General features: G+C 40.8%; 2 protein-coding genes and 1 long non-coding RNA gene across 5 annotated transcripts in view; 1 reads left to right on the top strand and 2 right to left on the bottom strand.

Annotated features, from left to right (window-relative positions):
• Positions 1 to 19: 19 nt before the first annotated feature.
• LOC108897439 (uncharacterized) lies at positions 20 to 1649 on the top strand. Its single transcript, XR_001963292.2, has 4 exons — positions 20 to 116; positions 334 to 395; positions 978 to 1058; positions 1202 to 1649. It is a non-coding gene; the product is annotated as an uncharacterized LOC108897439 (long non-coding RNA).
• A 198-nt stretch (positions 1650 to 1847) lies between these two features.
• Positions 1848 to 10385, bottom strand: LOC108897518 (SIN3-HDAC complex-associated factor). Of its 3 annotated transcripts, none has more exons than XM_018697203.2 (7): positions 10247 to 10385; positions 7373 to 7500; positions 6512 to 6611; positions 6270 to 6384; positions 5245 to 5389; positions 4719 to 4935; positions 1848 to 4409 (listed from the first exon to the last, which is right to left on the bottom strand). In XM_018697203.2, exons 2-7 carry the CDS (start codon positions 7498 to 7500, stop codon positions 4359 to 4361), a joined length of 756 nt encoding a protein of 251 aa, XP_018552719.1. In that variant the 5' UTR covers positions 10247 to 10385; the 3' UTR covers positions 1848 to 4358. The 3 variants fall into 3 exon arrangements, with proteins under 3 accessions (XP_018552719.1, XP_018552718.1, XP_018552720.1); XM_018697202.2 differs by lacking the exon at positions 10247 to 10385 and adding an exon at positions 9968 to 10204; XM_018697204.2 differs by lacking the exon at positions 10247 to 10385 and adding an exon at positions 9758 to 9958.
• A 419-nt stretch (positions 10386 to 10804) lies between these two features.
• dennd5b (DENN/MADD domain containing 5B) overlaps positions 10805 to 21329 on the bottom strand; it is a 62733-nt gene continuing 52208 nt past the window's right edge. Inside the window, 8 exon segments of the mRNA XM_018697154.2 lie at positions 10805 to 14259; positions 14432 to 14606; positions 14781 to 14907; positions 15886 to 15968; positions 16806 to 16993; positions 17740 to 17858; positions 19858 to 20003; positions 20629 to 20750. Coding sequence (XP_018552670.1) covers positions 14076 to 14259; positions 14432 to 14606; positions 14781 to 14907; positions 15886 to 15968; positions 16806 to 16993; positions 17740 to 17858; positions 19858 to 20003; positions 20629 to 20750 — 1144 coding nt within the window. The 3' untranslated portion in view covers positions 10805 to 14075.

Genomic DNA, 21329 nt, shown 5'->3' with positions numbered 1-21329 from the left:
AGCCACCACATCCGGTTCTGGCACCTGTCACGGTGCACGCACTCACTCATGATCCGACTCAAACAATCATGATCACATTCCTGTAACAGTCCAGCAGAGGTTGGATAAGTTTGCTGGTAAGTTTTGAGTGATTTTAAAACTCTTTTAACGCATCACTGTGTGAGATACACTCAATGAATTAATTGATTGATTATTTATTTATTTTTCAGCCAAATATATATGATGAACAGTATCCTGTTTACACAAATAACAGACACTGAGCAACATTAACCTTCATATGGAGTTGTGTTTGTGGTCACCTGACAAATCAAATGCAGTATTCACTCTGTTTAGTTTTCAGTCTCCATCATCTTCTGAGGCTCCAGATGCTAAATGAGTGTGTCAGCTGCAAACAGGTTTGTTACAGCTTTTCTTTTCCCGAAAACAGTTGTTTAATACAAAACCAAAAACCAAAACAATAAGCTGGCAGGAGCTGCAGAGCTGGGTAAACATGTGCAGTAATGTTCCTGCCTTCAGCAGGTGAACCTTCTTCCAGAGCAGAGAGTTTAAACTCTCCTCTTTGATAAAGCTTATAGTTAGAGCTGGCTAGTTATGCTGCCATAGGCCTACACTGTTGGAGTGGTGCAGTCTTATTGCTATTATTTACAAGTCTATATAGAATCTGCATTATGTTATGTTCTCCTACCCCTGTTCTCTCCCTTCCTGTCTCACCTAGAGCTTTACATGGTGGGAACTGTTGGGTCTCTCTCTGTAAATAAAACAATATAAAGAGTACAGTCTAGACCTGCTCCATATGAAAAGTGCCTTCAGATAACTTTTGTTGTGATTCTGTGCAATATAAATAAATTGACTTGATTTGACAATAACAACATGACACTGGCATTTCTTTAAACACGAATGCATGTTATTAGAAGTTAAATGAAATATTTAAAGTTTGCCTACCTACTGCGTCTCTTCTTTGGTTCTTCTCTCTCGAGATCTGAATGAGGAACACATCTGATATCAGGAGCGGTCACATGTGCCTGCTGAAGTCCACTGAAAAGGAACCATCCACATGTGTATGTGTACTCATCACTGATGCTGATATGAAGGCACACAAAATCATACAGATAATAATCCTCTGTTTTTACTCTGCTTTACCTTGTTCAACTTTCCAATTCTGATTCTCATCTTGACATGTTTTGTCCTGCGATGCCCTCAGATGGTGGAGGACTGCTACAACATCCTGTGGGAGTACAGCTTCACCAACACGGGACAGAAATATTCAAGGGAAAGTGAGAAGATGATAATACAGTGGTTAGTGTTGTAACATTTCTAACAAATGTGCAGTTAATTAAAACTGACACATAGTGAAACTGGGACTGTCTGGACTCCACTGGGTCAGTGCTACACTAGTAATTGTACTCATCATGTAGAATGGCTGTTTTCATACAGGCTTCATTATGAGATTATTATCACTGATGCATTAAGATATCAGCACCATTTTTATTGTGATTGGTTGAAGTGATTTGAAATATATTAAGTGATGGAGAGTTTCAATGTTGACTGAAGCAATTAAAGAAAAAAAACTTCAAGAGTGACTCATTTCACCTTTCATTTAGCCCTCTGAGAATCTCATATAAAGACTTGATGAAACAAATAAAACAAACCATCTCCTCCCTAAAACCTTCTCAGCCTATACCAACCTAATAAGAACTGCAGACTGAAAACTGGTGATTCTAATCCAAAAAGAAATGGTCATGATGCATGAACTAGTCTTTAAAGGTGAATTTGAGCTCAGTAAATAAGGCTACATACAGCTTCAAGTGGAGAAATACAGCTGCTGTATGAGTCAGTAACACATATACTCAAACACAACAACTGACATTTATTGAACAAGTAGAAATTACAAGTGTGTATAAAAATACAAACTTTACCTTTAGAAATGAACAGTAATGTGTCTCTCTGCAGAACAATCAGATATGGACAGACTACAAAAATATCTTATAGACTTAAGTGCAGACCTACATCACATGCTAATGTAACTAACAACAAACAAACAAACTCTACATCCATGTTGCATCCCTACCCAACCAGGAGTACAAGAATCTCTCTAAACTAGAACTAGTGAATACAATGTTAAATACAAGAACAAATATAATATAGAGTTTTAATACAATCATATCCACGGTGTTTAGTCTATATGGCAGCATCGAACAGACACCCTGAAATGTACCCATGTCCAAAAAGAGCAATGAATTTCAGTGTAGTGAAAATAACATTTCAAGGATAAGTTAATATAGATTTTTAAACAAATCGATCCCACATATAAAGTCACACCAGACACCTTCATCCTTTAAATATAAAGTTTCTTAAAAGAAAAAAAAAGAAAACATGTTTCAGTGCTGAGAATAAGGCTCTGTTACTAAAGCGGCTGCTGTGTCTGTGGTGCTACAGTCAGTTTTGTGGAGTAGACTAAATTAAATACATTGTTAAGCTCCTGTAGTGGTCCTCAGCGAACTGAGCAGCACTGAAAATATGGTTTGATGCAGTAAAACTTGATTGAGTGTAGTGCTGCACTCTGACAGGAAATATTACAAAGTTTCAAATATCTGTGGACAGTTTTAAGTTGGAAATGAACAACAGCAGAAAATTACAAAAAAACAAAAAAAAACAAAAACAAAAAGAGACTCCAAGGAAATGCAAACAGTGTGTCCAGTATCCCTGAAATCTGAATGGACACACCTGTAAGGTATGGTTCTACCTAAAATTTCTATTGTGTAATATTTAATTCAAGTTCCATGACATGATTCAAACGGAGGACGTTAAATCTGGAACTGGACAGATGCTTGTTTTCATTTATTAATTTATGTACAAAAATATAAATTCAACCTTTACAACATCATACCAACAAAGTCAGACAAAAAACATGGTGTAGAAAGCTCATGCAAAATACTCCTAGCTTTGTGTAAAGTGAGTTCTGCAAACAGCAAGAGAACTTAAATTAAACTTTCCTTTGAAACCAAACAAAACTCTTAATAATGAAAGGGCAAATCCTCACAGCTCTTTTGGTCTGCAGGAGGACAGGGCTTATTTTATGACATTAGAACATAAATAACTACTGAGCCCTTTCCAGCATGACGAGAAGAGCTGCTGAAGAGTAGCAACGACAGCGTCTCCACCAGTGTTTCATTGTGTTGTTGCCACAATCTTCCTGAGGTTTATTTAGCTTATAATGGTTCACTTGACCGTATCAAATGACAGCATGTGGGCTGGTGCTGAGATCTGGAAGCCTCCCTGAATATTTGTCTGTGCTCTCTATGAATGTGCACCATGAACCTGTCCTTTGTAACAATGATTGATTATTTACAAGTTTAACCTGGACATGAGCGCTATGTGCAACAAGGAAACGTAAGAAATTTTTGGTAAAGAGGCACCTAACTATTATTCTACTTGTATCAGCTTCAGAAATGTATATATTATTAAAATACAGTGTTAACGCTGATGCTCGTCCATGTGGAAATGGCATTTGTGTGCTCTTTATCGAGGAGTGTGTCACATGATAACTTGGAAGTAGCTGGTTCACTGTCTTAAAAAAAATACTTTAAGACAGGTGTGTATGAAAGACTTGAAGCTCAATCACATCAGTAATGATTGGGACAAAAATCACTTCATTTCAACTCAATCATTGCAATTAGTTTCTAGGAAATACACATTGAGCTTTTGCATGAACTGTTTCCAGTGCTGATGGTCTGAGGGAATGAAGTCCCCCAGACTCTAGATGGAGGAACTGACACAAAGAGCTGGTGGTAGAAATACAACAGGAATCTTAAACATACTGTTAACTTATTATCCAGTGGGGCTGTCAACCTCTGAACTTCATGTTCAAATACTGGAAAATATTCAAATGTAATAGTGTCCAAATTCAAAATCCATAGTGTATGGAATGCAACATGCAATGTACTCCTACAGAAGATGTTCTTAAAGTGCACTGATCCACTGTTTACAGTCAGTTAGCTTGTCTATCATTATTGTTGTCTTTTAGTGTTAGACTGCCTCAGTTGTGTATTATTTTTTTTTTGTAACAAATAACATGTCAGTCCCCCTTTGTTTAAACATTTTGAAAAATGTGTGGCCAGTGACTGATGGGGTGTTGTGGCTGTCTAGTGCTAGGATGCTACCAGTTAGCTCTCCAGCAACAGTAGCTCACAAAAACACTGAGCTTGCTGCACATTTTTAATAAAAGATGTCCACATGGAAGTGCATGGATAGTGAATAGATCAGTTAAGATCCTACTTGAGAGAATATAGTAGAGACATTAATTTGAGAATACTGCTTGATGAGTCAACGGAGAGGAAAGGCAAAGAGCACGAGGAGCTTTACAACTCATGGCTCCATCCTACGAGTAAAGGGTGAACTTCAGAGGTCTCCTGGTTTCCATGCAGCATTCATTGATCCAGCATTTCAGACAGAGAGCAAAATAAAGTATTTACAAAAACACATAATCTCATCATAATCTCATAGTAAGCCAAGACACTGAAAACAGAACTGATTTGAGGATTCAGTCGAGGTGTTTATCAGAGATATAAAGAATGTCTGGAAAGGTTGCAGCAGCTTGTAAATGACAGAAAAACTACAGTGAGGTTTGGTTTGGACCATTTGTCTTGACTGTATGTTTGGTGGAGTGTCATACATCAGTGTCTATCAGCCCAGTGCCATCACCGTGCTCTCTCACCCACCTCCTCTTTCTCCTCCACCTCTTTTTGTTCAGGTATGGGGGTTGGTGACATGCTCACAGCGTTTTTTCCTGCTGCCTGCTCTTCCTCCTCCTCCTCCTCCATCTCCTCACTTTCTTCCTGTTTTGGTTTCCTCTGACAGCAGGGCTTGTACAGGTGGGGATCGATGATGACCTCGCCGTAGCGTCCTTTGTACACGATCCCACAGCACACCTTCTGTCTGAAACATCAAGTACACCTCTGTCAGTGTGAGTTTGTACAAACTATAGGACAAGAGCATATTTGGAAAATAATAAAGGGCTCAGTTTTGTTCAGAATCAGCTCTATGTGTGAAATGAAGGTCCATTTCCATGTATTTTTTTGGGTAGGACATAAAAATCAAACAACAGCCCTAGCTAAAATGAATGCAGTCTAACACAACAGTCCTGTGAGAAATCTTTCATCATGATAGTTTTAATGTTCAGTTTGTGTTGAAACCATTTCAGAATGGTGTGTGAAGTTTGAGCCTGGTGAATGAGAGCAAACTGACCTTTTCCAGTATTTGAGGTCCAAGAAGGAGAAGGCTGGGGAAGGTCCAGGTGAGAGCTCTGTGTCTGAGCCCTCGTCTGATTGGTTGCTGTAGCTAGGTGACTGAGCGGGCGATGCGCTGGAGGTGGTGCTGTGGGCATCTGAGTCTGGGAGTGATACAGAGAACACAGATGAATCGCATCCTTTAAAAAAATTCTGTGTTTTTGATTAGTGTGACTGGTTCAACACGTGTGATATGATATGACTGTGTGACCTTGAGTTAACATGGGCTAAATATTGAGTTTTGACACATTTTCCCATCCTATCAGTTGTTTAAGTTATACCTGCAACCAGATCTAACTTTATTACAGCAGATGTGTTCCAGTGGTGGAATGTAGTTTAATACATTTACTCAGGTACTGTACAGAGGTATGATTTTTAGGCACTTTACTTCTGTTTCATGCTACTTTATATTTACTGCACTACAGTAAAAGGGAAATATTGTACTTTTTACTGGACTGCATTCATCAAATAGGTATGATTAGTATTAACTTTACAGATTAATATTTTATGTAACAAAACATATAATAATGACATGTCTGTGATACATTAAAACATTCATATCAGTAAATAAAATAATGAAATTAACTGTGATACATTAACTTACAGTCAATCAATTACAATCAGATATCAGTCACAGTTGACAAGTGCTTTTGTTTTTGATACTTTAACGACATTTAGATGATACTGCGTCTATACTTTTACTTCAGTAATCAGGTTACTGAATGCAGGACTTGTAATGGAGTACTTTTACATTGTTGTCATTGATACTTCTTCCATCATTGCTGTGCTTGTATAGCAACAAATTAGACTAACTGACACTCCTGAAGTAAAACACACAGTGTTTGGTTATATTAAAATATATTAAAACAAGCCTCAGAGCTCTGGTATCAGACATGGCATCACTGACTGTCATATACTGTCATGTATTAAGAGTTTTACCACCACAGACCTATATAATACACCAGCACTGAATAGGTTGCTTACTGTTTCTCTTCAGCTCACTCTGTACCCGACTAATCTCGCTTGGCCGAAGCTTCTTCTTCATCTTCTTCGTCCTCAGCGTGGCCTTCATGCTCGACCCAGCCTTTGCATCGACCACCTGAAATCACACAGGAGACAAGGTTTCAGAGATTTACAAGGACATTGTTTCAGATGTTTCAGAATTACACAGTGGCTAAAGCACCACAAAATGTCTGTGAGTACAATGCTGCTGAATGTTTCCTTACATGATTCCAGTTCTTCTTTGATCCAGCTGGAAGTTTTTTCCATCTTTTGACCAGGAGGACACAGGCATTACAGATGTCCCCACAACGCAACTCACCCAACCTGCAGAGACAGGATGAGTCAGACCAGCTAAGCACCACACAAATACAGACAATCGACATGCTGTATCAGACATGCATCAGCTTTTATAGGTTCATTATTATAGAAACATTCTTGTAGATATCTTGTGCATAATTTCAGATACCTCAGCCTGTATTTCAGCCTTACATATTGTGATGTCTTTGGTATCCCCTAGAATTGAAATAAATGTAATAAATGTCCTCATGGTTGAGGGGATTCATTTCTTTTCATGCATTGCCTATACCCCTGAGCTACCTGCTTCTTCTTAACTTATTTTTCTTTATTTTACCTCTACTTGGGGAATAATCATCAATTTAGAACAGCACTTCCTATAATACTTTAAAGGGTTTAGACAGGGAGTTTAATGTTGCCATGGATTTAGTGAGCTGAGCTGTGGGCTACAACTCGGGACGTGTTTTCTAGCCTGTATTTGTTTACATTGTGGTAAATTGTCCCTGTTAAAAGTATGCTGAATTAGCAGGTCATGTTTGGAGGGAAACCATGGATGTATAGACAGTTGTCACTGGAATTACTGTAATACTGAAGAAAACTTCACAACTTGATGATTCTCAGGCAAGTTGTGAGGGTGCAAAGAACAGAATTTTTCTCTCATTTCTGAGCAGATTTCTGGATATTTACTTCTTTCTACCTGGACAGCACCACAGCAGAGAGTTGTGTTAAACTGTGTCTCTTTGGTCCCTGAGTCAACCATCTGGAACCTGTGGAAAGTGGCGCTGACTCACCCGAAGCAGCTCTTGAAGTCCGTCTCATAGCGCTTGCTGTCAGTGAAACGGGAGCTGGATGACTTGGCTCTGCAGATGCAGCAGCCGTCTATGCTCCGGTACATCTTCGGCTTGTGGAAGCCAAACATCTAGGGCAACACAGGCAGAGGAACATACAATCAATCAAGTAATTAGGATTCTGTAGCTCCTAAGACTAGACTAGGAACATAAAACCTGCTGTAAAAGTGTCATTCTAACTCTGATGCCTGCAAGATTCATCCAAAATTTTAAGAATTATTTTCATTGTTTTTATGACATTGCACAGCCAGTGGTGAGATACAAGACAGGAGGAGAGAGAGGGGTATGACATGCACCAAAGGACACAGGTCAGATCAGAATCTATGCTGCTGCAGCAAGGACTCAGCATTGATGTATGATAAATGCTAAGTTTCACCAACTTAACACCAACTGCAATGAAAAATGTATCTCAGTCAATTGAATAATTGTTTGTTGTCCTCTCTGGATAAAAATGAAATAAACTTTTTAATCCAACTGATTAATATCACCAGAGCACACAGAGAGGAGATGAGAGGAGAGGGTGTATGCGAGGAACAGCGGCTCTGCGGCCTCTTACGCAACCGTGGTGCTGATGCAACTGGAGGCTCGACATGTGGCCAGGATGTTGAGCAGAGGTGATCGACAAACACCGGTTAAAAAAAAAAAAAAAAAAAAAAGTCTAATCGCCAACAAGCAGGTTTAATAGTGCACTACATTCAGTTTACGTCTTTTACCTTGATTTAACTGTTAACAGTTGTTATCAGAATGTGACAGAAGACAAATGAAAAATGGCATGTTGGGGCTGTGATAACATTTAAAATGTCATGTGCGACGCTGTGCGGTGATGCTGGCAGTGGTTGTGTAATCCTTCCCTGACGTCAGCCCGGCACATGGCAGGAGGCTGGATGCAGGAGGCTGGATGCAGGAGGCGGCGTGCTGCCGCCTAAAGAGATTTGATGCTCTGCCTGCTGCACACAGCGATTCTAGGCTGCAAAACAACCTGGATATGACTGGAGAGTGGGCAAAGTTCAGCTCAAAGATGCGCAGTTTATAGATATATCATCGTCTCCAAGTGCAAAGTGAGTCCGTCAATGCGGACAGTGCTGCTCTAGACTTAACACTGTCATCACCTGCCGGCGGACAATGTAATTATGGGTGTACAAATACCCAACAGATCATTTCGCTGAAGATGTAAAATTACAAAAGGCAACAACTTGATTATATTGTTAATACTGCCACTCTTCCTCAAATCACAACGTGGGAGCAGCCCTCCTCCATGTGCGTCCATTATCGGACATCAACGTGCACCCCCTCAGCAGCCAGTCCACTGCTGTGCTAATGTTTTAGTAACCATGAACAGTTCGGAATGCAAGGTCGGAAAATCTCTTCGGGAAAGGCGCCTCTTTTTTTTTTTTTTTTTTTTTTTTACAGCCAGGCGTTACACAGAGGCTCTTTCGTTTTGTTTCAGGGACTTAAAAATATGTCAGGTCACTATTTGGTTAACAAATCACCGAGGAAGGAACGGGAAATGTCACCAAAACAATAAAGTGTTTGCTGGGGATTATCTAGGATATATCCTCGGCGTACCATCAAGTGATAGTATAGCTGCCTGGCAATACTGATAAGATTCCACTGATAGGAAATGCTAACATCTCAAGAGAACGCAACAGCTCACTCTGTGTCCGATAATGGATGCACACACAAGTCTCCATCACTGGCATGACTGACGCCACTTGCACGTTTTCCACCGCACTGTGTATACTAACACTGTCAAATTTGAGGGCGATGAAAATGTAATTCCACAGCTGTAGTGTTATAAATCATAAACTCCAGACTTGATGTCATTCCTGTGTTTGAAATCCGCCATATAGTTGAAATGTTTCTGAGAGGGGCTGGACAGTGACGCAGACAACACACCCACCACTCCGACAGCAAAGTGGAGCTCAGCTTTCTCAGCAGCTTTTTTGCTTTGATTTAACGTTCACGTGCGTTCAGCTACATTCAGCATTTTGAGCTAGCATAACGTTTAGTTCGTTTTAATTTCCACTTTAACTCGTTTAGAGCAGGTACCCCGACACAGAAAACGAGCAGCCAGTTGGTTTATTCCGCTTCAACGCGGTAACGTGTAACCTACACAAGGAATGCTACATGAACCACACAACAAAGTTAGCTTAACGCGGACAGTTATGTTTCCTGAACTAAGCAAGCAGCTTTACTTTAACGTTACCCAGCAGTTAAAAGGATGAGAACATCGTCAGAGGGACAGACACCATGAATGTCCAGTCGCCTTTTGACCACACACAGCAGGAAAAAGAAGCACAAAACCACCACTGTTACATTAACTATTACCAACGACTTAGTAGTGATGAATCCAAAGCTTTATGGTACTTCAGGTCAGCGCTGGAGTTTGTTGAAGTGGCTCGCACAGCTGGTTAGAGTAACGCTATTTCGAAGATGTGGAATCAGAAGAGCCACACTCCGAAAACTTCACCACACATCGACAGACACCGAGCAGACTACAACTTCTGCTCTGCGCATAAAGACAAAAGACAGCCTTACCTTGTTTCAGTGTGTCAACAAGCTAATCACACCAATGACATATGCGGTAAAAGGCCTCTTATAGAAGTGGTTCTCATTTAACAAATAGCAACTATGCCGTTGCAGCTCATCAGTTGTAACGTTGCCCGCCGAAGCGTCAAGAAACGCGAATTACAAAAGGCACTTTCCCTTAGCAGTTTCAAATTAAAGCTGCCGCCACGAGCGCTCCTTCCGGTCGCGTTTTATCGCAACAACTATTCACTTATTGTGAAGGCCGGGCCTTTGGGCTTCTAGTCTTACACTGGCTGTCTGCAGGCAACTTGATGCAGCCACGGTGCCAGTAGTAGAAACGGTCACGCAGGCGCGCTACGCTGCTCTCGCGCCACCATTTTCTGATTTTCTTCAATCAGCATTATTTGCATACAGCTGTGACGTCTGCGTATAGTTGTTGCCATGGAGAAGTTGAAGCACCGGGAAGTGGCTATGTCACACTTTTTAAAATTTTTTTTAATTAATTTTTGCTTTAATTTTGGTTTTATTATTTTTCCAACCCACTATAGTACACTTTACGTACATACAGGATTCCAATAAAGCTGGTTGTTAATGTAGTATAAACACAAGCAATCACATATGCTAGCTGCACATTAAACTTAACAGAAAACTCAGGACTTAACAATATATAAAATGAGTTAATCTGATTCCACTAAATTCCTGTATGTTTACAGAGTAGTATTATGAATAGGTACCTGTGAGAAAAATGTTTTGACTTTTCTCCCATTATTTAATATTTCTAGTAGATAGACTGTCCATACAGGAACTATAGGTTACAGACACACACACACACACAAAGACAACTGACACCTTTAACACACTGGGTGCTTTTATTGAAATAGGCATAATAAATATCAGAACAGAGTAGTCAGTCCAACACAGACATGAAACTCTATTTGTCTGGTGATGTTGTTGCCATGAGCAGGACCGCACATCCACCACTGGTCATGGCTGTCAGTAGCATTTCCTGTTTGAGCAGATCCACTCAGGGTTAATACCACTCATCACACTACATGTAACAAATCCACTCAGTAAGCAAACAGCTTGTACACAGACAAGTCCAGTATGAGATGGAGGAATCTGTTATTGTGCTTTGGAGCTGTGGATAGTCCTGCAGGTGAGGCATAAAGAGCACAGCAGCAGGAGCACAGAGGGTTAAAACAGGATAAAACACATGAAATGGAAATAGTGGTTACTGCTTTAAAGACATGAATGTTTCCAGTTATTCCACAGGCTTTATCAAACTTAAAATACCAGTGTTGCTCTCAGCCTACCATAGATGTTAAATTAATAAATACATGAAATCAAGACATTTGAAGCAAACCACAACACACCATGTCCTTTACGGACTCAATACTGGAAACAAGTAAAATACTACAAGGACTCAGGTCGTAAAGATAACCACATTTTGTCCCCTCAAAAAAATTCAGCTCTCGTCTACAATTCGTTAGAGAGTCACAATAAATACACCTCGGTCAAAATGTCAACATGCACTAATAACAATATATACACCATTTCTCAGAAAGGATTCATTAAGTGGCAACGGTGGCAAAATCTCTCATGCAGCAAAAGTGTAAGAGAGAGCAAAAAGTTGTCCAAAGAAAACAGTTATCAGAGTTTTCACCCATCTCTGTTGGCTGCTACGAACATAAAAACGCAGGAGAAAAAAATCATGTTCCTTCCTTTTATATGTGGTAGAGGTCATGCTGGATTCATGCAATATGGGAATTAACAATTTGAACAGTTTTAGTAGCCTATAACAATATCATTAATAAAAAATAATGTATAATTGTTATTGTTAAAACCCCCATATAATGAAAACCAGCAATGAACTGATCCTGCTAACAAAAAAAAGCCAGCCTCTTTAGTGCAGTAAATGCCCACATGAATCAGTGAATTGACTGTGTATTAATCCAATACTGAAAATACCCCCCAAACAAATTCTCTATTTCTTCCTGTTTGACAGTTAAGATTTAGCCTGTTTGTTTATCATACGGACTGAAGGAACAGGGAAACAGCTTGTACCTTACAAACAACTTTACTGTTCTTTTTGTATTAACAAGATGTGTATTATTTTCAGCCCATACTAAGTTTGGTTTGGTACCACAGATGAACTGTTGTTAGTCCATATCTTTTCCTCTTCGGGCTCTTTTCACACAGACGTGGATGCTGAACTAGTCCATTAACAATCTAACTTTTTAAGTGTCACATACAACTGTTTCATATTAGCATATCAGCTTTCAAAGGCAGCACTTGCTTACAGAGATTTTTTTTTTTTTTAAAGGGACATTTCATGTCATTCATCTAGTGGGAGGAGCAAAGGTTTCTAGTATTAGAGGCTGGGAGCTCTCAGTTACACTCCTAACATGTGACATGAATGATGCATTATAATTGTTGAAATTACATGTAAGGGGTGGTATTCGCTCAGTATGTTTCATAAGTAGTCCAAACTGCAAGTGGCTGATTCATTCTGAACTCTCCACTGTTAGCATCTCTATTCCAGTGTTTACCAGACTGATTTAGAGAAAAGAACATTTTTGCGTATGAGAATAAAAGTTCATTCTTGACCTTGGGGATAAGACTTTGACAAAATTATCTTAGGTCAAGGTACATTTACAGTAAGTTCCTTACCCAGGTCATGTGATGACAGCAAACTCAGCAACAGCAACTCTGCTGAAGAGCATGAGACTGAAAGTTCAGATCCTTTTGTTGAACATTTTAGCTGTCATTAAAATGACAATATTGGCAAAGAGAAATTATAAATGAATATGAGGCATACACACACCACACACACACACACACACACACACACATACACACACAGGCACAGGCACACACACACTGGTACAGTACTCTACAGAAACCAGAACATAGCTTTAACACTGGAAAGCTGGAAGATATAAAAACAAATTGAGGGCACGCACACACACACGCATGCACACACGCACACGCACACGCACACTCACACGCTTATATACTTTGGTAGGAATGTCCATGCAGCCACAGGTTAACCTCCTGACACTGAGCCACGTCACTGAGATCAGTTTTTTTGTTCATCAGGCAAGGAGCTGAGAAAATGCCCAACACAAGTCCAGTGAATTAAAAGAAAGAGAGAGATGGAGAGCAGGTGACTCCACAGCACTGCACTGTGTGACAGTCAGTAGGTTTTACAACAGCACTCCATCCCCATCACAATTATTTCTATAATCATTGTTCCAGTGTGTCAGTGATCGGTCAGTCTCTTCCTGAGGTTGTCTCCTCTTTCCACATCCCATAGGCAGGCGTACTGACACTAATGGTAACTATGGTGTGAGGACAGTGATAGTTCATCACACAGTTCATCTAGCTGTACCTACTGGAGGAGGAGAGTTAGGCTACACAGCGAGCACATAGGGAAAGGAATGCTGCTGCTACTAAAATTTTAAAGATCCACATCAGTGGTTTTGCTGTCTCTATCATCACATCAGTTTGTTTTACTGTCAGCAGTTTTAGACTGATTTCCTTCCTTTCCTCCCTGCAGCCAGTTTCAGTTCATTCCAAATACATTATGAAAAAACATCAGCTAAACACAGGCTTGTTGTGAAATTACATGTTAATGCTGTTTAGAGCCTGATATATCTTATTTCTCTGTGCCATACAGCTCCACTGTTAATTAACCCTCCAAATGAGGATTCATCCGCCACTGAAAATAGTCCTTAAGCAATATATTTGTAAGGTGATTTTAAAGACTTATCTTTAGCTGGAACCAGTGAGCTTGGAGCTGAGAGCCACAGTAGTGTGAGAGATGGTCATTTTAATAGTGTACTGAAATGAACTGAAACCAAAGGCTATCTGGAAGGAAGGAGGGCATGATAAACATTTTCAGAGCCACAGGTGGGGTTATGATATTGCATCCCAGCTTGAGCCTTGAATTCTCAGATGAAGCAGTGGAACGTTTTGCTTTGGTAACTAAGTTTCTTTAATTTAAACATCCCTCATTTCCTCCTTCACTGGTGATTTGTTTAATTGCAGAGGCAACTGGCTAAAAGAGGGCAGAGTAGAGGAAAGTGGCGGGCTGTCCGGTAGTCTTGTCCTGGGGTTAAAGGTCAATGCCTTTGACCAGCGAGGATTCCAATGTGATGGGGAAGTCGTGAAGCGTCTCTAGGACTCCGATGAGGGCGGTGACGGTGGTGCGGTCTCTGAGCAGTGCCGTGTCCTCATACATCCGCAGGATCACCGGGCACTCCACCAGCAGGGGGAGCCACTGGGGCAGCAGGCGGTCTCTGCAGAGCAAACAGCGGGGATGAGCTATGATGATGAAGACTTTGACGATACAGCAGATTTCCTGTCGGCCAATAACTAAGCAACTGTGAATTCATGATATATAGATATGGACGCAGAGATGTACAAGTTAGCTTTTACTCAGAGGGACATCAGTGTTGTCCTGACACTGACCTGGCTCCGAGGCAGACCAGCAGCTGGAACTTCCCATCCTTGCCAATGTTCCTGGGGGTGGAGTTGATGGCGTTGATGTAGTGACACAGTGATTGACAGGTCATCCCCAGGGGCTCTGTGGTCTCCTGTAGGTCTCCCATCTGGTCAGCTGACTCCATGTAGGCAACAGCCTTCTCTGCAGGGGCGGGGGGGAGAGAGAGGACATTACAGACTCACAGAGATGTTAGAGTGGACGTCAGTCTTGCTGACACTTAGCCTTAGTCTGTGGCTCAAAACTTAATTAACTTAAAAAACCAAATTAAGTAGTTCCTTTTTACAGCAGCAGATGGCGCTGCAGCTCCACACTCACCCACAAAGTCCCACACAAACACAGTCTTCTGGAAGAGCCGTGCGGACTTGAAGCCGTGATGGAAAAACTGTTCCAGGGCCGTCACCAGGCTGTTCTCTCCACACAGCAGCACTGTCAGGCTGCCCCGCTGCACAAACGCAACCAGGAGACGAAACATCAACACACAAAGCATCAATCATTTCCAAAATAAGGAAATAAATAAATTACATAAATGGGAATTTATGGGAATCCTGGTGACGGCAATAAAACCAGCTTTATTACACTGCAGTTGTTGATTATTTAATGAACTTAATCAGCTGCTGAACAAATTGGAATGGAATTTTTGATTTGATGAATAATTTGGCCGAGATACTCCATCAATGCAAACTGTGGGTGTAGTTTTAAAAATGCTGACATGTTGAGGTTTATTATCTACAACTGTAAATGAATTAACAGTTAGATTTTAGAGACCTAGGACCCCTCTAGACTACCTTACATGGAGCTAGTTTTAACTCTAAAATGCTATATGAAATACTCTTAGACCAAAAAGTTCACATGCCCCTTATTTTATTTTTTTCAAGTTTCTCTTAGCTCTGCCAGCAAAGAGCTACTTTAGCCTTAAAACGCTGGACAGCTCCTGAAAATGATCCTGCAGTCTGAGCAGAGAGAAACAGTGTGTTCCTGGCCTAACTGTGGCAAAATTTCACAACTGTGAAGGGAGAATTTATTGCGGCCCATTGAGGAGAAAGAGCCTCTGATTACATGAAAGCATTGTTGTCCGCTTCGTGGCCTCTTTCAGGTCTCCATGAATTACTCTCCGCTCTATTCTTTCCCCATTACTCCTCTGACAGAGGCCACTTAAACTGTGCTGGATTAAAGTGGCCTGAGCCATTTGTCCATCTGTTTCCTCGGCTGTGACATTAGAGTGGCCATAAAACACCACTTTACTGACTGAAACATACTGAGCACAGTCAGTGGATAGAGTCAGAGAGGATATGATCCACACTGCTGAGCGATGTGAAGAGTTCAGACACAGTACAGCAGTGATTAAGGTAATAAAAATAAAAATTATTCATCATTACAAAGAGGAATTCAGACACTACTGAGAATGAGATCAGTCACTAACCTCTTTCTCTGGCTTGTGGAAGTGTTTGACAATGTTGTTCACTGCCTCCCCGATAGCCTCTTGGATTTGGGCTGACGTTGGTTCTGGAATCAGGAAAACAGCTGCATCAGGATATAAGCTGTGTAAACATCTGACATCTCATTAACAACGCAACATTATGACTGTCACTGTCCTACCATCAGTAATATGTTTCTTAGGCTTGGGGGCCTAAGGGTAGTTAAAATTCTACAATTACTATTTTACACAGAGCTGGTATATTAGAGGCTGATACAAGTATTTTTACCCTTATCTTTTATTTAATGTGATTTTACTTTAAGAGTTTATTGATGCACAATTTAAATGCTAATTCCAATTTGAATTATTATTATTATTATTATTATTATTACCAAATTACAGTTACTTCTAGAAAACTTCACATTTCATTATGGAGTCTGGTGTCTGGTGAATGATTTCAGACTTTTATAAACTATATATATATATATTATATTGAACGTCCTCTGAGCAGCACTATATCTTCATGACTGGACACTACAGTCAGTCACTATTGGAAAATGAAGAGATGGGCTGAGGTTAGCTGGTTAGCATGCTAACTTCAGGGGATAGTGATACATCTCGAAGCAAAACACAGGTGTTGCTGTCCACCACTGGACACAGCTCTTGGTGAGTAAAGTAGTGAAGTTTGAGAGAGAAGTTGAACTCGCTTTCCTGTAGACTGGTGAGTTAAGAGCTGTTAATTACAACATCAGCTCTGTAGCCATCACAAAACTTACAAAGGAAACATAAAAGAATTAGAATAATTACAACATTTTGTGTCTAGTGGGGTGTCGGTAGGACCAGCTCATGGCCTTAGTATTCCTAAAATCTCAGCTACAATGTATTCCCCCTGATATGACCAGGTCCCGGCCCTGACAAATACTGACTGTATCCTCGTCCAGACAGTGATGTGATGCTGATGCGTCTGATCTGGGATGGCGACCGCTGCAGCGGGGGTGTGCGGCAGCCTCTCCCAGAATCCTCCTCTCCGTTTGGCACGACCAGCTCGCCGATCAGAACCCTCTCCAGGCTGCCGTCGTCCACACCCTTACCAAGCCATCGTCCACATGGGAACCTGGAGAGAGAATATCTCATGTTTTTCCTCTCATCAGCAAATCTCATGTGAAGAGCCGACAGCAAAGGTCTGCTACAAACAAGTATTCTGTGAGTATATCCACAGCCTGATATATGGTATAAAGAGAGGGTTAAACGAGCAAATAGGAACATTTAAACCATTTCAGCTACTACATTTAAACTACATGAATGTAACATTTCTGGAGCCAACCAATGAGCGCCTAGCAAATGGTGTGTTTGTCTGACCAAATGTTGGAAGACTCCATATGGATGTGTCAGTACAAGAGATCACAGACAATCAATATGTTTGAAAGGACCCTGTGAGAAATGATTATAGTTGAGAGTCATGAGAGATACATCCATCCATCCATCCATTATCTACACCACTTATCCTCTGAAGGTCGAGAGGGGCTGGAGCCTATCCCAGCCGAGAGGCAGGGAACATTCTGGACAGCTCGCCAGTCGATCACAGGGCCGACATTACAGAGACAAACAGCCGTTCACAATTACATTCACACCTGCAGGCAATTTAGAGTCACCAGTTAACCTGCATGTGTTTGGACTGTGGGGGGAAGCTGGAGAGAACCCAGAGAGAACCCACACAGGCACAGGGAGAACATGTACAGAACCTTCTTGCTGTGAGGCGACAGTGCTAACCTCTGCTCCACTCTGCTGCCCCAATGGCAGACACATAAAATTCAAATGATAAGAAATAAATAACTAATAAGAGACACAGCCTCCACTCACCTGTATGTGTGTCCTGTGATCTCATTGCGCACCATGACACAGTCCACCAGCCATTTAGCCAGAAGACCAGCGTTATCATGACCCAACTGCACTGTGGTCAGCTTCCCCAGGTTCTGACACTACACACACACACACACACACACACACACAGAGGAGAGAAAGTCTGGTTGAAGTATTTTTTAACCAAATTAAATTACATTCATCCTGCAGCTTTATTTCTACACACTCTCACTACAAACTGCTGCTCTACAACACTATCACAATCACTGTTATTACTGCGGCAGTCCTCCCATGAACAGGAAAGTGTCAACCTCCAGACTGATTTTAACTGACTGTCTTTATGGATTTTTCAGTTAGGTGGATATCACTTTATTACTAATTTTCTTACAGTCTTCTACAGTTTTCTTCATCTTACTGTCCTGTTTAATTGATGGACTCCACAGAAATGAGAATTAGTTGAATGAAGTCCTTCATCCTTTTCAAGGAGGTTATCACACTGATATTCCAGTTCACATTTAGCAGCATTAAACATTTATCTTAATTCCACTTCTCTCAGTAGTTTTAGGCCAATAACTGTAGTCCAGGCCATGCCATATAACACAGAGTAATAATTAGAGTCATGGGAGGCACTGTATCTGAAATAAAGAAAAGAGATTGTAAAAGAGGGAGAGGAGGATGATGGGAAGGAGGCAGGAATGGAGGGGAGGCATCGTCTAACCTTGAACAAGGCGGAGATGTGCGTGTGAGGCCTGAAAGCAGACTGAGGGAGACGGAGACTTGTTAAGACACAATGGACGGACAATAAAAAAGATGACGTGGCAATCACAGAAGTAAAACAAGAACATCATCCGTCATGCAAACAGGAAAAAAAACCCTCAAAACACTTCACCAGCACAAGCATGCACCCGCACAGACATGCAGCGTGAGACGACAGGACAAAGATGGAGTATCTTCAACACTCGTTGTCACTCAAAAACGCAAAACAGCAAGTCCTGCAGCTGATCCAAAAGGTCCAAATGTACAACTGGAGCTATGTAATGTATGTATGTTAGAAAGAACTACAACCACTTTAAGAGCTACAGTGTGTGTGTGATGAATAATAATATGTAGGAAGTCATTAATTCAATTTTATTTTAATTTAGTTTATTTGTCTAGTTTATTTGTAATATACTTTATTTAAAGTTTTATCTGTGTAGTTGCAGCCTGAATCATCATTTTATGCTTTTAAATGTCTTTTCCCAGTGATGTGTGTAAATGTTTGATTTAAATGCTCTTGACTGAGCATTACAACCTTTAAAGAATCAGTGGGCTACTATATATGCATTTCCTCATCCCAAAGACAGGCTTTTCAGATGTTCATTAAATCACTAAATAACATAGATGAAAGTCATCTGACTTTCACCAGGTTCCAAATCTTTGGTGACATCTTAACAGAAATATAAAACAAGAACAAGGCCTGAACAAACCGAATCCATCCGTATCCATGTATTTAAAAGCTGAGGAATCTAGAGCCAATACTTCACCTGTAATGTATATTAATATGATGTAAAGGATCCATTTTAATATACTGTATATTGTAAAATGTTATTGGAATTTCAGGGTGATGCTTGACCCATTTAGTGTTCATGTTCAGTTCTGCACATGGCATCTTAATTTGAGGAATCTGAATCGTATGACTACAATTGATGTTTTGCTTTTGAGTGTAAAAGTTAAACCACTGGTATGCTGTTAGCATGTAGCACCCAGAATTCTTTTCCCAGTTCATGTCAGGGATTTTCTGAGACTCTGTTTGCAATTAGGAAGCAAGTTGAAGAGATCACAACACTGTTTCTGAAGAAGGCTACATTTCACCAAATCTAATAGAAGTTTTCACATGATTTTTTTTTCAAGGAAATCCAGGAAATGAACTGGGAGGTCCTAGGTGAGTTTGTTATGGAATGAGCCATGAGTGTGTGTGTGACGGTTCTATAATGAGAGGAGGGTAACAAAGGCAGCAGCACTGAGGATCATGCCTAAGTGCCTGACACACAAACACCCAACTCGACTCCTGTACACCACATGCCAGTGACTGACTGTGACATCTTAGCTCGTGAGAGGTCAAAGGTCACCAGCACTCACATCAAAGGTCATCTCCAGGACGTTCTTGGGGATCTGCATGATGCCCGAGTCTCCCAGCTCTCCCGACACACACACCCAGGGGTTGGAGGTGGTCATGGCATTGCTTAGCTTCTTAATGGGGATGATGACGACTCGGTACGGGATCACTGCAGGGACAAAAAGTAACATTCTATGTAGGCTGAATGGAGCTGGAGTCTAACTTGATTAATTAACACACTGCAGCTGAAAGGAAAGAAAATAACAGAGCAGATAGTACAGCAGACCACATCACATCACCACCTGTGGGTAGAATTAGTGCACATATGAGCATGTGTATGTTTACATGTACAGTGTGTGTTCATTGTGGATAGATAGATATAGATAGATGTATATTCGATTTGATTCCTTTTAGAGCCTTAAAGAGACAAAACTCTCTGAGCCTCTGAGAAGAAGGGTCAAAGTTACAGGAGGTTACACTGGACTTGTTTACACCTACTCCGGTATTTCATGTTACGGTGCTACGTGGTCTGTTACCAAGTTGTGTGTAGAGGTTCTGTAATGTCCCTGTGTCTCTGAAGTGTTGCAACCAGCAAGAATTATACTGGATAATAAAAAACTACTGCTGTTAATACAACTGCTAATTGAGTATTGATTATAATATTCAAGTCCCAAACTAAATGATAAGCATCTGGGAGAGCTGAAAGCCATTTATCCTAAAGCCTAAAGCCTCAGATTGATTGATTTCTCTGGATGATGAAATATCACCACAGTATGTGATGAGGCAGAACTCACTGATGGTGGTGAAGACGCTGGTGAAGCAGAAGTAGTCGACAGCGTTGAGAGACAGCAGGTGGAATAGGAACTGCTCCTTCTCCTCCTCACAGCGCAGGAAGGCGTAACGCTTGTACAGCTTCCTGTGGGTAAACCACATACAGATCAGGTCAGGTTCAAACACAGGAAAACAGTATCATGGAGTGTTTTATCTGCTGATTGTTGATCTGCTCACTGTTTCAAAAACACAGAGAGGTTGGCGTTTAAATAACACTGATGTCTTGAGGTCACATGAGTGACAACAGACACATGTTGGAGTTAAAGTAGTTACTTTGATAAAATACCAAATAACTTATTCCATCCATGCTGCTCATTGGTTGCTGTAACTGGAAAAGTGGTCAGCTGGGTTGGGAGATGTTTTCATGTTGGGTGGGTCATATGGAAGAGAGGAAGTGAGCAATGTTTCTTTTCAACATTTCATTAGGCTTTGATTGGAGCAGCTGATTCATTTAATGTCTCACAAGATGCCAGTGCATGCAATTGGCGCCTAGTGTCATGTGATTGTTCAAGCAACCCTAGGGCTGGAATAACACACCTGATGCACACCTGATGGGAGGATTTCTCTCCCTGCACAGAGTTTGTAATTATTTGTCATCTCCATAGAATCTTACTGAGTGCCAGCTAACGTCAGACAACAAGAAAGATAGAGCTTCTTCAGACTG

Source organism: Lates calcarifer, linkage group LG18, assembly GCF_001640805.2.
Source record: "Lates calcarifer isolate ASB-BC8 linkage group LG18, TLL_Latcal_v3, whole genome shotgun sequence".
NCBI lineage: Eukaryota > Metazoa > Chordata > Actinopteri > Centropomidae > Lates > Lates calcarifer.
Note: the sequence above shows the minus strand (reverse complement) of the source record. Positions and strands in the feature narration are given on the sequence as shown.

What these genes read in the sequence shown, in the direction of transcription:
- LOC108897518 (XM_018697203.2), bottom strand. Translation starts at nt 7,500, where the DNA reads ATGTTTGGCTTCCACAAGCCGAAGATGTACCGGAGCATAGACGGCTGC. An exon ending in GACCTCAAATACTGGAAAAG is followed by an intron (nt 4,936 to 5,244) that starts GTCAGTTTGCTC and finishes TTGATGTTTCAG; the next exon opens with ACAGAAGGTGTGCTGTGGGA. An exon ending in AGGTGGAGGAGAAAGAGGAG is followed by an intron (nt 4,410 to 4,718) that starts GTGGGTGAGAGA and finishes CATGGAAACCAG; the next exon opens with GAGACCTCTGAAGTTCACCC.